Source organism: Lucilia sericata, unplaced genomic scaffold, assembly GCF_015586225.1.
Source record: "Lucilia sericata isolate MDLA Ls3-8-SP2 unplaced genomic scaffold, ASM1558622v1 Contig000140F_arrow, whole genome shotgun sequence".
In the NCBI taxonomy this organism is placed as follows: Eukaryota; Metazoa; Arthropoda; class Insecta; order Diptera; family Calliphoridae; genus Lucilia; species Lucilia sericata.
The window spans coordinates 478540-492890 of NW_023994172.1; the positions used below are offsets into that span (position 1 = coordinate 478540).

Below are 14351 nucleotides of genomic sequence, written 5' to 3' on the forward strand. Positions count from 1 at the left end.
TACATTCCAGTATCATGTTTTAAGTGCCTGTACCGATCTATAGAAATGCAAATCATGATCTGAAATATCTAAAGGAAATATCAAATTACATTTGTCAAAAGGTCTAGTTGGAAATAGTAAAGGAAATGTTCCATAAGACCATATTTCAGAACATCCGTCAAATAATTAAGATGTTTATTTGGGGGACTTCCGATGGCTTCCAACTTTTGTTGATTACTGAAAATACTTCGGGCCCCGATTTTGAATTTAATCCGAAAATGACCATGAGAAAGAACTCTCATGAATATTAATATTCTGATTATTGTTTTAGTGTTAAAGTTTGCCCAAAAGTATCCGATTAAGAATCAGACTTGCACGATCAACTACAGATCAAAATCAATCAATGACAAAATTATAAATAAAAACAAAAAACAAAAAAATGGAAAATAAAAGAAAATAAACTTACGCAACTAAACCGCCCAGAAATGCAACCGGACCACCGCCAATTAAACGTATTTTACGATGACAGGAATCGAAAAGCGAGGTACGTGATGACGGTGGTGTTTGTGAGGTTGGTGACATTGATGTTGTTGTGGCAATGGGTGGCGAAGCAACGGCAACAGCTACTAATAACGAGGGAGGAGCAACTACACTGCAGGCAGCTATTGCAGGAGGCGCAGATGTAAGAGATGATAAAGATGAAGGTGAGGACGAAGTGGTTGGTGTTGGTGGCGTAGGAGTGATAGATCTACTTTTGTTATTTGTTGTTGTGGTAAATGATTTAATATAATTATTATTGTGGTTGTTGTTATTATTAACGTTTTTGGTATTGTTGTTATTGTTACTACTGCTACTATTTAAAATATTGGAAAAATAACCCGTACGTGTTGCTGGAGTTGTTGTTGTTGTTGACTTAGTTTCTGTTATTGCAGCACCGGTTTTATTGCAATTGTGTTTATTTTTACTATTGTTGCTCAAGCGTGTTGCTGTCGTCTTGTCTTCCACATCCAACAAACGTTTAGAGGTTTTTCTAATTTCTGTTTCTGTTTTTGCTAATGCTGCTGCAGCTTTTGACTTTTTCGTTCTCATAAACGAAAATGGTGTTGTCGACAATAGACCACGACTGAGTAAATGTTCTTTAAATGTGAATGTTGTTTGCGATGAGGCTGTCGAAGCAGCTGACGATGATGAAGATGAATTTGTTTTTGTGGTTTTGGCTGACACCGTTGAGGAATCACTGCTGACTGTTGAAGAAGTAGTTGATAAAGCCGAACAGCCAGAAGACGACAGCGAAGAGGTAGTTGAGGATGATGACGAGGAGGATGATGTTGAAAATTTCTTACTTTTCTTTAGTTTTTTGCTGTTGCTGTTGTTGTTGTTGTTGCAACCATCAATTGTTGCTGTATTGGTAAGAGTTTTTGCGGCTTGTAACTGTTTCTTGCTAGGTAATTGATATTCGTTGGTTGTTGTTGTTGCTGTTTTTGTTTCAATATGATATTTTTGTTGTTGCAGCTTTTCTTGCTGTTGCTGCTGATGATGATAGATAAATGATTGTTGTAGTTGTTTAACTGTTGATTTTTTGTTGTAGTTAGTATATTGTTCATGATACTGGTACTTTGTACCTGTTGTAGCTGCTGCAGCTGCCTGGAATATCAATGGTGTTGTTTTTGTTGTTGTTGTCGTTGTTACATTTGTACCAATTTCAACAATATGTGTAGGTGTTCTCAACATTATCTTGGCATTAGTTTCAGACAAATTTTAGATTTTTTGGTTTTATTGTTTTGTTGTCGAGTTGTTTGGTTTTAAAAGTTTAATATTTCACAGTTGTTGTTGTTGTTTTTGTCACTTTCTAAATGTGTTACCGTTACCTTTAAAACAATAACAATATTCATAATTTTTCTTGTTTGTTGGTCTCTTTGGAAAAATTATTCTTTGTTTTTGTTTTCTTTAAGAATCAAACACAATACAGTTTTGTTGTTATTAATACAATAAAATATTAATATTTTTTTCTTTAATTTTTCCAGTTCTAGTTCTTTTTATATAAAATTTAAGATCATTAGTTAAATATTTATTTATTTGTCGTTGTTTGTCGTCTGTTTATTATTGTAATATTTATTTATTTGTTTGATGACATTCATTCATTTGTTTGTTTTTCATTTTCTGTATTTATCTCTTTTACTTAAGTTAACTCTTAAAGTTCTTATTCTTTATATTTTCATTGTTAATATTTACTTTTACAAGGAAAAATATTTACAAGACAAAAACGTACGTATTTATTTCCTTTGTCTAAGAACAAACAACAAAACCAAAAGAGAGAACGAACCCGGAGAAAAATTGAAGAAAAATGACATTAAACTATGACAATAATGCGGTAAGTGAGTAAGTGAATGAATGTTTAAAATGAATGGCTACCAAAACTGGTAAGATAAACTAAATTTGAAATCATTTCATGTTTAAAATCATGGGAATATTTTGCTATTTATTTATTTGTTTTAATTTTCCAAGACGACCGGCGACAGACGACATACAGACAATGTTAATGTACGTAGTTAAGTTGACAGCAAAAAATCTTTGTTGTGTTTCTTTTAGAGTTGAGTAAATATTTTATTATTAGTTTTATAGTTTTTTATCATTTTAGTTTTCTTTAGGATTTATTTTGTTTTCATTTTCTTATTTGTAATTTAATATTATGCGTGCAACTACTATTTTGCAATTTATAATAAATCATTTTAATGTTTGCTTGTTGCTGCCACTCATAATAAATTTTCTTTTAATAAAATATATATAGAAAAACATATTCCAAAGTGTCACTTAAATAGGTCATAGACTCATTACAAAAAAAAAGTAGAATATGTAGGCAGGATATTTGCCACAATTTAAGTAACTAAACCAGTTTAAAATTTAAATTATTTTCCTACCAAATTTCCTCTCTTTTGCTATAGGAAAACACACCTGTCAATGGTTTATCAAATATATAGTTTGTTAATTTTAATTAATTTTACACAAATTTCTTAATATCTGCTGTTAATGGTATTGCAAAGTATATATTCTGTACCAAAAATGGAATATTAAGGACTTTACTACTTTTTTCAGTACTTTTTTAAATCGCAAAATAACGCGGTATCCCCACGATATTGACAAGTGGTCCACGTAGTAGTCAACAGACAAGTTTATAGTCAAATGTAGTCCAATCTAGTCTAGTTTATAGTCTAGTCTAAAGTCAACTCTATAATCTAGTGTGTAGTCAAGTATATAGTCTAGTCTGTAATCTAGTATGTATTCATGTATTTAGTCTAGATAAGTATATAGTCCAATGTATAGTCTAGTCTATAGTCTAGTCTATAATCTAGTCTGTAGTCTAGTTTATAGTTTAGTCTATAGTCTAGTCTATAGCTATAGCCTAGTCTATAGTCTAGTCTATAGTCTAGTCTATAGTCTAGTCTATAGTCTAGTCTATAGCCTAGTCTATAGTCTAGTCTAGTCTATAGTCTAGTCTATAGTCTAGTCAAGTCTAGTGAAGTCTAGTCAAGTCTAGTCTGGTCTAGTCTATAGTTTAGTCTGTAGTCTAGTCTATAGTCTAGTCTATAGTCTATAGTCTAGTCTAAAGTCTAGTCTATAGTCTAGTCTATAGTCTAGTCTATAGTCTAGTCTATAGTCTAGTCTATAGTCTAGTCTATAGTCTAGTCTATAGTCCAATCTATAGTCTAGTCTATAGTCTAATCTATAGTCTAGTCTATAGTCTAGTCTATAGTCCAATCTATAGTCTAGTCTATAGTCTAATCTATAGTCTAGTCTATAGTCTAGTCTATAGTTTAGTCTATAGTCTAGCCTATAGTCTAGTCTATAGTCTAGTCTATAGTCAAGTCTATAGTCTAGTCTATAGTCTAGTCTATAGTCTAGTCCATAGTCTAGTCTATAGTCTAGTCTATAGTCTAGTCTATAGTCTAGTCTATAGTCTAGTCCATAGTCTAGTCTATAGTCTAGTCTATAGTCTAGTCTATAGTCTAGTCTATAGTCTAGTCTATAGTCTAGTCTATAGTCTAGTCTATAGTCTAGTCTATAGTCTAGTCTATAGTCTAGTCTATAGTCTAGTCTATAGTCTAGTCTATAGTCTAGTCTATAGTCTAGTCTATAGTTTAGTCTATAGTCTAGTCTATAGTCTAGTCTATAGTCTAGTCTATAGACTGGTCTATAGTCTAGTCTAAAGTCTAATCTAAAGTCTAGTCAAATCTAAAGACTAGTCTAATCTATAGTCTTGTTTATAGTCTAGTCTAATCTATAGTCTAGTCTATCGTCTAGTCCATAGTCTAATCTATAGTCTAGTCTATAGTCTGGTCTGTAGTCTAGTCTAAAGTCTAATCTAAAGTCTATAGTCTGCCAAAGAGAACTTTTTTAAAGATTTTTGTCTTCAAAAGATCTGACGATTTGAGTAATAGTACTTCCTATCCCTTAGCATTAGTTGTCAAATGCTGTAGCAAAAATTTGAGGTTGCCATATGTAATAAAACAGAGTAGGATTTTGCCATATTTCCATAAAAAATTTAATAAAAAAGAAAATTGTTTCATTTTTAGAAATGCAACCCATTTTAAAAATATTTTTTTCTAAAAAATTTCTTTTTAACTTAAATATTTTCTATTAAAACCATTTTATGTCTAAAAACAATTTTTCTGACATTTATTAATTACAATATTATACAAAATATATTGTGAAAATATGTTAAAATTTGCAAGTGTTTCCACAGCTTGTTTCGAAAAAAATCTCAAAACAACAATAATTGTGTAGGCCATAGAAATAAAATTATTTTGTGAGGAAAAATAAATAACAAATAAAAATTTAAATCACAACATCACGCAATTGCGTGATTTCATATTTACATGTTTTTTTATATAGACAATTTTAATATTTTATTTAAATTCTTTTCCACAAACAAATATTTATGGAATTATTTCATATTTAATAAGTTCTTATCGCCATATAAAATATTAAAGTCTAACTTTATATAAAAAAAAAAAAACAATAAACATATGGAAATTATAAGAGAAATTTATAAAACAGATTAAACTTGTTGCTAAAATATTAAAACAAAACTAATTATATTTTTATAAAAAGTTACAAAGTTTGTAGTTTTTAACTAATTTTAAAACCACCCTCTGAAACAGCTGATATAGAGAGTGTCAAACATTTGTTGGGGATGAAAGGGGGTTTGTCCATTTGACATGAACAAATAAAATTACGAAATTAGAAAGAAAGAAATAAAATGAGGGAAAAATACCTAATCTAATTAGACACTTTAAGAGGTTTATTATAACGCTTGTTTATTTACAATTTAATTATTAAACAAATTTAGCAATTTGTTTAAAATATTATTTACTTTTAAAATTTCAACAATAAAATGAATAAATAACAACAAATAAATGTTTTATTTAATGGTTCTATTCAAAAGCAAAGCCTGTCAATATTTTTTTATTGAAAAAAAAAAAAAAATTAAAAACATGTTTATGATCACATTTTATACTAAATATACACAAAAACAACTCTGTTCATTTGAAAAACAATTTAATAGCTTCTAAAGCTAATTAGCATTTTGATTTGTATTTTATTTAGAATGTGTTAATAGGGCAACCTTAACTAAGAGAGCAGTACTTCGTTGTCAAAAAATAACAACAATAACAAAACGTTTTAGTATCGGTTTTACTTTAATTTTTACTTAATTAACACTCTTGTTTGGATGAATTAATAAATAAAACAATATATCAAAACAGGCCTAGTGTTTTAAACAGGTATGGTAAGTTTAGTACCTATTGTACTTTTTTCGTAACGGAAAAATATCGAAAATATCGCAGTACTCTCACGACACATTAGGTACTTCTTATATTATGAGTAGTCCATAGACTAGTCAACAGACTAAACCATAGATAAGCTACTTGGGTAGTCAACAGAAGAGTCTATAGACTAGTCAGTAGACCAGCATACAGACTAGTAAGTAGATCAGTAGATCAGTCTATAAAGTATTCAATAGACAAGTCTATAGACTAGTCAGTAGAGAAGTCTATAGACTAGTTGGTAGACTAGTCTATAGACTAGTTGGTAGTCTATAGACTAGTCTATAGACTAGTTGGTAGACTAGTCTATAGACTAGTCAGTAGACTAGTCTATAGACTAGTCAGTAGACAAGTCTATAGACTAGTCAGTAGACAAGTCTATAGACTAGTCAGTAGAGAAGTCGATAGACTAGTCTATAAACTAGTCTACCGACTAGTCTATAGACTAGTCTATAGACTAGTCAGTAGACAAGTTTATAGACTAGTCAGTAGACTAGTCTATAGACTAGTCAGTAGACAAGTCTATAGACTAGTCATTAGACAAGTCTATATACTAGTCAGTAGCGAAGTCTATAGACTAGTTGGTAGACAAGTCTATAGACTAGTTGGTAGACAAGTCTATAGACTAGTTGGTAGATAAGTCTATAGACTAGTTAATAGACCAATCTATAGAGTAGTTAGTAGACAAGTCTATAGACTAGTCAGTAGAGAAGTCGATAGACTAGTCAGTAGAGAAGTCTATAGACTAGTCGGTAGACTAGTTGGTAGACAAGTATATAGACTAGTAAGTAGATCAGTCTATAAAGTATTCAGTAGACAAGTTTATAGACTAGTCAGTAGAGAAGTCGATAGACTAGTCAGTAGAGAAGTCGATAGAATAGGCAGTAGAGAAGTCTATAGACTAGTTGGTAGAGAAGTATATAGACTAGTAAGTAGATCAGTCTATAAAGTATTCAGTAGACAAGTCTATAGACTAGTCAGTAGCGAAGTCTATAGACTAGTTGGTAGACTAGTATATAATTGGTAGACAAGTCTATAGACTAGTTGGTAGACAAGTTGATAGACTAGTTGGTAGATAAGTCTATAGACTAGTTGGTAGATAAGTCTATAGACTAGTTGGTAGATAAGTCTATAGACTAGTTAGCAGATCAATCTATAGAGTAGTTAGTAGACAAGTCTATAGACTAGTCAGTAGACAAGTCTATAGACTAGTTAGTTGACAAGTTTATAGACTAGTCAGTAGACAAGTCTATAAACTAGTCAGTAGACAAGTCTATAGACTAGTGAGTAGACAAGTCTATAGACATGACTACTAACTAGTCCATAGACTCTTCAGTAGACAAGTCTGTAGACTAGTTAGTAGACTGGTATATAGACTAGTTAGTAGATTGGTCTATAGACTAGTTAGTAGTCAAGTCTATAGACTAGTCAGTAGACAAGTCTATAGGCTAGTCAGTAGACAAGTCTATAGACTAGTCGGTAGACAAGCCTATAGACAAGTTGGTAGACAAGTCTATAGACTAATCAGTAGACAATTCTATATACTAGTTAGTAGAGAAGTCAGAAGACAAGTCTATAGACTAGTTAGTAAACAAGTCTACAGGCTAGTCAGTAGATAATTCTATAGACTAATCAGTAGGTAAGTCTATAGACTAGTCTGTGGACAAGTCAATATAGTAGACAGTAGACCAGTCTATAGACTAGTCCATAGACCAATCTATAGATAAGTCATTAGACATTTCCATTGCAAAATTTCAAATTCCCATACCTGCTATTAAACATTAAAAAAAAGAGTGGGAGAATAAAAAGTAGAAAGAGAGTAAGAACAAAGCAAATCACTTTATAAATAACATTGATACTTTGACATTTATTAAAAAAAACAACTGTTTATATTTTACATTATGTCACAGTTTTTTTTGTTTATTTATTTAAAAAAATAAGTTGTCTGTTAAATAATATGCTATTGATGATTTATATTATTTATTTAGCTTAAAAAAATACTTAAACAAATTAATATGTTTTAATTCAACAACTCATTTCTAGTTTTGTAAGTGAAATTAATGATTAATGAAAACAAAAAAAAAAAGATGAGCAAATCATTAAATAAACTGACAGTTAATGTCAGTAATCAAACATTTTTTTTGTATGTTATGGCCAGTGATGTCAACTATTACAAGGGGAAATTTGTAAAGTAATTTACTCGTTGTAAACATATTTTGGTGTTAATAGTAAACAACTTTAAAAGAGATGGAAAATTTGGTAAATTAATAATAACTAAAAGATTAAAGTGTTATTATTATGTTGACCATTGGATAACTGAAATAAATAACCTTTTTAATCACCTGGCTTTAGATAGTAAAAACTTTTGTTTATCCTTTTTTTGCATTGCTTAACAAAATTTAGTCAGATATTATAATCTTTCTTAATAAAACACTAATTGAATTTTTGTTAAAAAGTTATGAACATTTCAAAGTGTTGTTTACTGGCTTTTGTTTCTAATGGCAACTAAACCTTTTTCTACCCTTTGTTTTTATTGAATTAAACTACAAATATTAGATTTTAAAGTACTTTGTTGATAACAAAAAGGTACCCTTTGGAAAAAATATTAAAAATAATTGGGTGCTAAGAAAAAACCAACCCCTTTTCTTTTTTGAGAAAGTTATGTTTAAAAACAACCAAGTTATATAAAACAAAACCCAACATTATAAAAAGGTCATATTTTTTGGGTTTCTTTGAAAAATTTTAACTTAGTTTTGGAAAATAATGCTACGCCCTCATAATTTCTTTGTTTAACATGTCATTTGATAACAAACCATAAAGTAAAGATGATTTCTGTGAATATTATTTCACGGTTTTCTGATTTAATTTTCTTAGAAATTAAGTTAAATTTCTTGAAATTGTGGAAAAAATAGAAATTGTGGGTTTTTTAGTGTTTACAAAGAAATGCTTAAGTAAAAAAACTACTAGAGCAACTTTTTTTGTAAAAAATCTTCTGTTTTCAAACAAAGTGCAACTATTTTTCATAAAAAATGCAGATTTTTTCATTTAAAAGGCAACTTTTTGCAAAAAGGGCAACTTTTTTCAATAAAAGGCAACATTTTCATTTAAATGGCAACTTTTTGCAAAAAGGGCAATATTTTAAATAAAAATAAGTCTAAAGTAAAATGTTATTCAAAAAGTGCAGCTTTTTTCATATAACATTAGCTGCTTTTTAAAAAGCGCAAATATTTTCAATAAAAAGTGCATCTTTTTAAGTCAACTTTTTTTTAAAAAGTGCAATTTTGAAAGTTTGAAATTTTCATAAAAATACACTTTGTTTAAATAGAAAACTTCTGAATTTTTGCAAATTTTTTTCTCAAAAAAGTATTTCTAGAAGAAAGAAGTGCAACTTTTTCCAGAAATAATACAGTTTTTTTAAAGTAAAAGGTTTCGTCAAACATCGGCACTTTTGCAAAAAGTGCAAATTTTTTCTTACGAAAAAGGTTCTGCCTTCTCTCCTAAATAGAAATTTGAAAGTGCAACTTTTTTTTTATCAAAAAATAGAACCAAAAAAGTGCATATGTGCATATTTTAAATTGTAACTTTTTCATCAAGAAAAAGTTTTTGAAAATGCAACTTCTATTAAGAAAGATAAATAAACTTTTAACAAAAAGGGCAACATTTTCTGTAAATGAGCAACTTTTTACAAAAATTCATAAAAAGGAAGAGGGTAACTTTTTTTAAAAAAAGGAAATTTTTTGTAAAATAGGGCAACATTTTCTGTAAATGAGCAACTTTTAATTAAAATTCATAAAAGAAACCATTTCTTAAAAAAAGAGAAGGAAACTTTTTCAAAATAAGACAGTTTTTACAAAAGATTAACATTTTCTACAAATAGTGCATTTTTCAAAAACTTTAAATAAAGGTGACCTTTTCCAGATTTTGCAAGTTTTTTTCATTGAAAAGGATTTTTCGAGGAATACATTTATTCTCAAAAGGTTAAAGTTAAGAAAAGTAAAATTTATTAAGAAAACTTTTTTCTTTGGAAAAGGCAAATTTCTTGCAATATTTGCAAATTTTTATACAAATAGGAAATTTAATGCAGTTTCTTTTATAAATTCATGTATTTTTTCAAAAAAGGGGCAACTATTTCAATATAAAAATAATAATAAATAAACTTGTTTCTCATAGGACTCACAAATACCTAAAAAAGGGCAACATTTTTTGAACTACTTTATAAAAAGTTGAACTTTTTTTGCAAAAAGGCAAAATTTTCCATAAAAGTGCAAGTTCTTGTTAAACACGAACAACTTAAGAAGACATCTTTTTCTTTGAAATAAGGCAACTTTCCTGCAAATTTCGCAAACTTTTATACAAATAGGAAAGAAACACTATTTTCTAAGTTTCTTTTAAAAATTCATAATTTTAAAAAAAAAAGTGCAAACTTTTTCAACATAAAAATAATTATAAAGAAACTGGTTTAACAAATTCCTTAAAAAAGGTCTACATTTTTTGAACTTCTTTATAAAAAGTTGAACTTTTTTTTGCAAAAAGTCAACTTTTCCCAAAAAAGTGCAAGTTCTTATTAAACAGAAACAACATGTTTTAATAAGAAAGTTACATGTTTTTAAGAATATGTACATCTTTTTCTTTGAATTAAAGCAACTTTCTTGCAATTTTTGCAAACTTTTATACAAATAGATAATTTTCTCGATAGAAACAACTTTTTCTAAGGTAGTTTCTTTAAGAAATTCATGTTTTATTAAAAAAGTGCAATTTTTTAAACATAAAAATAATTATAAAGAAACTGGTTTTACATATTCCTAAAAAAGGTCTACATTTTTTGAACTTTTTTTATAAAAAGTTGAACTTTTTTGCAAAAAGGCAACTTTTTTCCAATAAAAGTGCAAGTTCTTATTAAACTAAAACAACATGTTTTAATAAGCAACTCTTCCTTCAAAGATCAGCTGATTACACAAAATGGAAAATTCTACTTTTTTTCTATTTTTTTTTTTATTTTTTTGAAATAGTTGTTTTAAAAGTTAGTTTTTTGGTACTTTGTTATGTTGAACTGGTACTTTTTATTATCTGTTGAGGTTTAAACCAAATAAATTTACACATTTCAAAGAAAAACTTTAAAATATAAAAGAATTATCAACTCTATATCTTTCTCTAGGAAGTGTATATGTTTTTCTTTACAAAGAAATCTTACTGTAGCTTTTCTTTTAAACTTAAAAAAAAAATCATAAATTAAGCACGAACTAACACTTTTATTATTATTGTTTGAAAAAAAAAGTAGAAAAAAAACTGAAATAAAATAACCCTCTTTATAAACACTAGCAGTATTTTAATATTTATAATCAACATCCACTGAACGAAAGACAAAAACAAAAAAAAAAAACTTTCTTTTTTAAGAATTCTTAAAACGTAAAAATTATAAAAATAACGAAAAAAACACAGTGTATTGTATGCACAAACATATTTTAGATAGTGAAGTGAATTAAATAAAAAAAAACAACAACAAAAATATTCAAAATTGTATACTTGAACTTGCAATTGGTAACAAAAACAAAAAAAAAATAGAAACAGAAAATAAAAATAAAAATTAAACCAACCAAATGAATGTTTTGCATACGAAATTTTATTTTCTCTCACATCATTTCTTCTTTCTTTCGATGAATTATATTAAAAGGTATTTTTTTGTTTATCATTAACGTCATCGGCGGCAGCAGCAAGTGCAAAAGTACTTTTCAAATACAACTATGTGGATATTTACATATACATATAAACATAAGAGCAAAGAGCAACACAGCTAACTGTACTTAGAGTATATGAATTTTGTTGGTATTTATACACTTTATTTTGCGTTGTGGCAAATAGAAAAAACAATGCAAACAAACAAACAAAAAAAAGTCACAAATGTCATCAAGTGTCAAATTAATGTTAATGAAAGATAGAACTTAACTGATGTAATAATAATAACAACAACAACAAACAGCAAGTGTCAAACCACTATAAACATTTATTACAAAAAAAACACACTGACTCTCTAGCTATTTGATGACGGGTTATTAAAATTATGATAAGACAATAAAATGTTAGAAAAGTTATTTTAGCTGAGCAGCTCAAACTACCGTTTGAAAATTCATTTAATTGCTGTAAAAATAAAAAGGTTGTATCAAGTTCAAGGTGATAAATATACAGTTTATTTAAATATATAAATTTGTTTTTCTTTTGTATCTATCTTCCAGCTTATTCACTTTATTGTGAAATATGACAATAATAATTAAGGTCTTTTTTGTCTAAGATTTAATGTATTTTAGTTTTTCTTAAGGAAAAGATTTAGTCAGATTTCTTAAGTTTATTTTACAGCTTAAGAGGCATTAAGTTAAATGTCTTTTGTTGAGTTAAACAAAATGTCAAAGTTTTTTTTTATAATTTTTTTCAACAAAAAGTCAAATAAGTAAATTTTTTATGACTGGTAGCTGGTATGGGTGTGTAGTTTTAGGAAAATTTTTATATAGATTTACCGTTATGTAGACAGAAAGAGATTTAACTATAATTTAGTAATTGTAAGAGATATAAAAAACTTAAACATTTTTTGAAAAGTTATTAACTTATTAAAAATTGTCTCGTTTCAGAAAATTTCCTAAAAATTAGTACTACTTTTGTTATTACTATCGGAAATGACATTTCAAAATCTGTCAAAATTGCAATTTCTCTCCTATTCGAGAAATGACAAAAATAAAATGTGACCCTTTAGAACTGAAATATAATCTTGTTTGAATTCGTTGGAATTATAGCTAAATCCTCATAACAACCCCTAATATCTAGATTTCTATAAATCGACTTTCGAACGATAGAATTTCTGTAGAAAACCGTCAACTTTATGTCCTAATGAAGTCGCAAACTCGATTAATTTTGCGGAAAAAACTCAAACTAAGTTGGAATATGTCGTTTAGAACCTTATCCTTTAGAACTGAAGTAGAATATATAATATCTTTAATTTCATTGAAATTTGATCAAGGTTACGAAAAGTCGTCTTTCGAACAATCGACTTTTTTTTCGAAAATAGTCTTAAACTCGATCGAATTTGTGGAAAAACTCGAACTAAGTTGGAAAAAATAGTTTAGAACATAATCCTTTAGAACTGAAGTAGAATCTAGAATATCTAAAATAACTAGGATACGAAAAGTGGACTTTCGAACTACATATTGACTTTTTATCGAAAATAGTCGAAGACAATAATTATGTCCTAATACATTCGATAAGTCGACTATGTGTGGTTAAAAGTGGAAATAAGTCGGAAAAAGTCGTCATTAAAAAAATTACGAAAAATCGACAATTTGTTGTCAAAAGTCGAAGTCTACTATTTGTCCTAAATAAAAGTCGACTTTCGAACTATTGACTTTTTGTCAAAAATAGTCGAAGACAATTATTATGTCCTAATAATGTCGATAAGTCGACTATGTGTGGTTAAAAATGGAAATAAGTCGGAAAAAGTCTTCATTAAAAAAATTACGAAAAATAGACAATTTGTTGTCAAAAGTCGAAGTCTACTATTTGTCCTAATTAAATTAAAAAGTCGACTCTCTTAAAGTCGACTTTATGTCCCAATAAAGTAGACTGACTATCTTGTAAGAAAAAAGACGAATAATAAATTTTATGAATAAAAGTCGACTTTTGAGCAAATTGACTTTTTGTCGAAAACAGTCGAAGTCAATTATTATGTCCTAATAAAGTCCAAATAAGTCGTCATTAAAAATGTGCGAAAAATCGACAATTTGTTGCCAAAAGTCGAAGTCTACTATTTGTCTTAATTAGGTTAAAAAGACGACTATCTTAAATCGATTTGAACAATCGACTTTTTGTTGAAAAAAAAAATAAAATAAAGTCGAAAAGTTGACTATTTTGTAAGAAAAATAGTCGAATGATCAATTTTGTGAATAAAAGTCGAAATAAGTCGGAAAAAATCGTTATAAAAAAACTTCCAAAAATCGACAATTTGTCGCAAAAAGTCGAAGTCTACTATTTGTCCTAATTAGGTTAATAAGCCGACCATCTTAAATCGATTTGAACAATCGACCTTTATTTGAAAAAAAGTGGACTTTGTGTCCTAATAAAGTCGAAAATTTTCTTACAAGATAGTCAACTTGTAAGAAAATAGTCGATTTTGTGGATAAAATTCGAAATAAGTTACCAAGTAGTCTACAACAGGGCCAATTTAATGGCATGTCATAATGTTCATGTCAAGACAATAGTCTTAACTATAGCCCAGACTGACTATAGTCTATAGTCCAGACTAAGGACTAACTATAGTCCAGACTACAGTACAGACTATTTACAGATTTTATCAGACTTTAGATTGACTATAGTCTAGACTAAAGGGAATGTCATAGACTGAATATAATCCATACTATAGACTGACTATTATCGATTTAAACAATCGACTTTTTGCCAAAAAAAGTCGACTTTATGTCCTAATAAAGTCTAAAAGTCGACTATCTTGTAAGCAAAATGGTCGAATGTTAAATTTTGTGGATAAAAGTCGAAATATGTCGGAAAATGTCA

The 14351-nt window shown here is 28.3% G+C and overlaps 1 protein-coding gene across 4 annotated transcripts in view; it reads right to left on the reverse strand.

Annotated features, from left to right (window-relative positions):
• LOC119601049 (MOB kinase activator-like 2) overlaps positions 1 to 14351 on the reverse strand; it is a 165692-nt gene that overhangs the window by 61041 nt on the left and 90300 nt on the right. The window contains exon 1 of one of the 4 annotated variants that reach the window (XM_037951742.1): positions 446 to 1977. The exons of the other annotated variants lie outside the window; for them this stretch is intronic. Coding sequence (XP_037807670.1) covers positions 446 to 1710 — 1265 coding nt within the window. The 5' untranslated portion in view covers positions 1711 to 1977. Of the gene's footprint in view, positions 1 to 445; positions 1978 to 14351 lie in introns of those variants that run through there. 4 annotated transcript variants of the gene reach the window in all.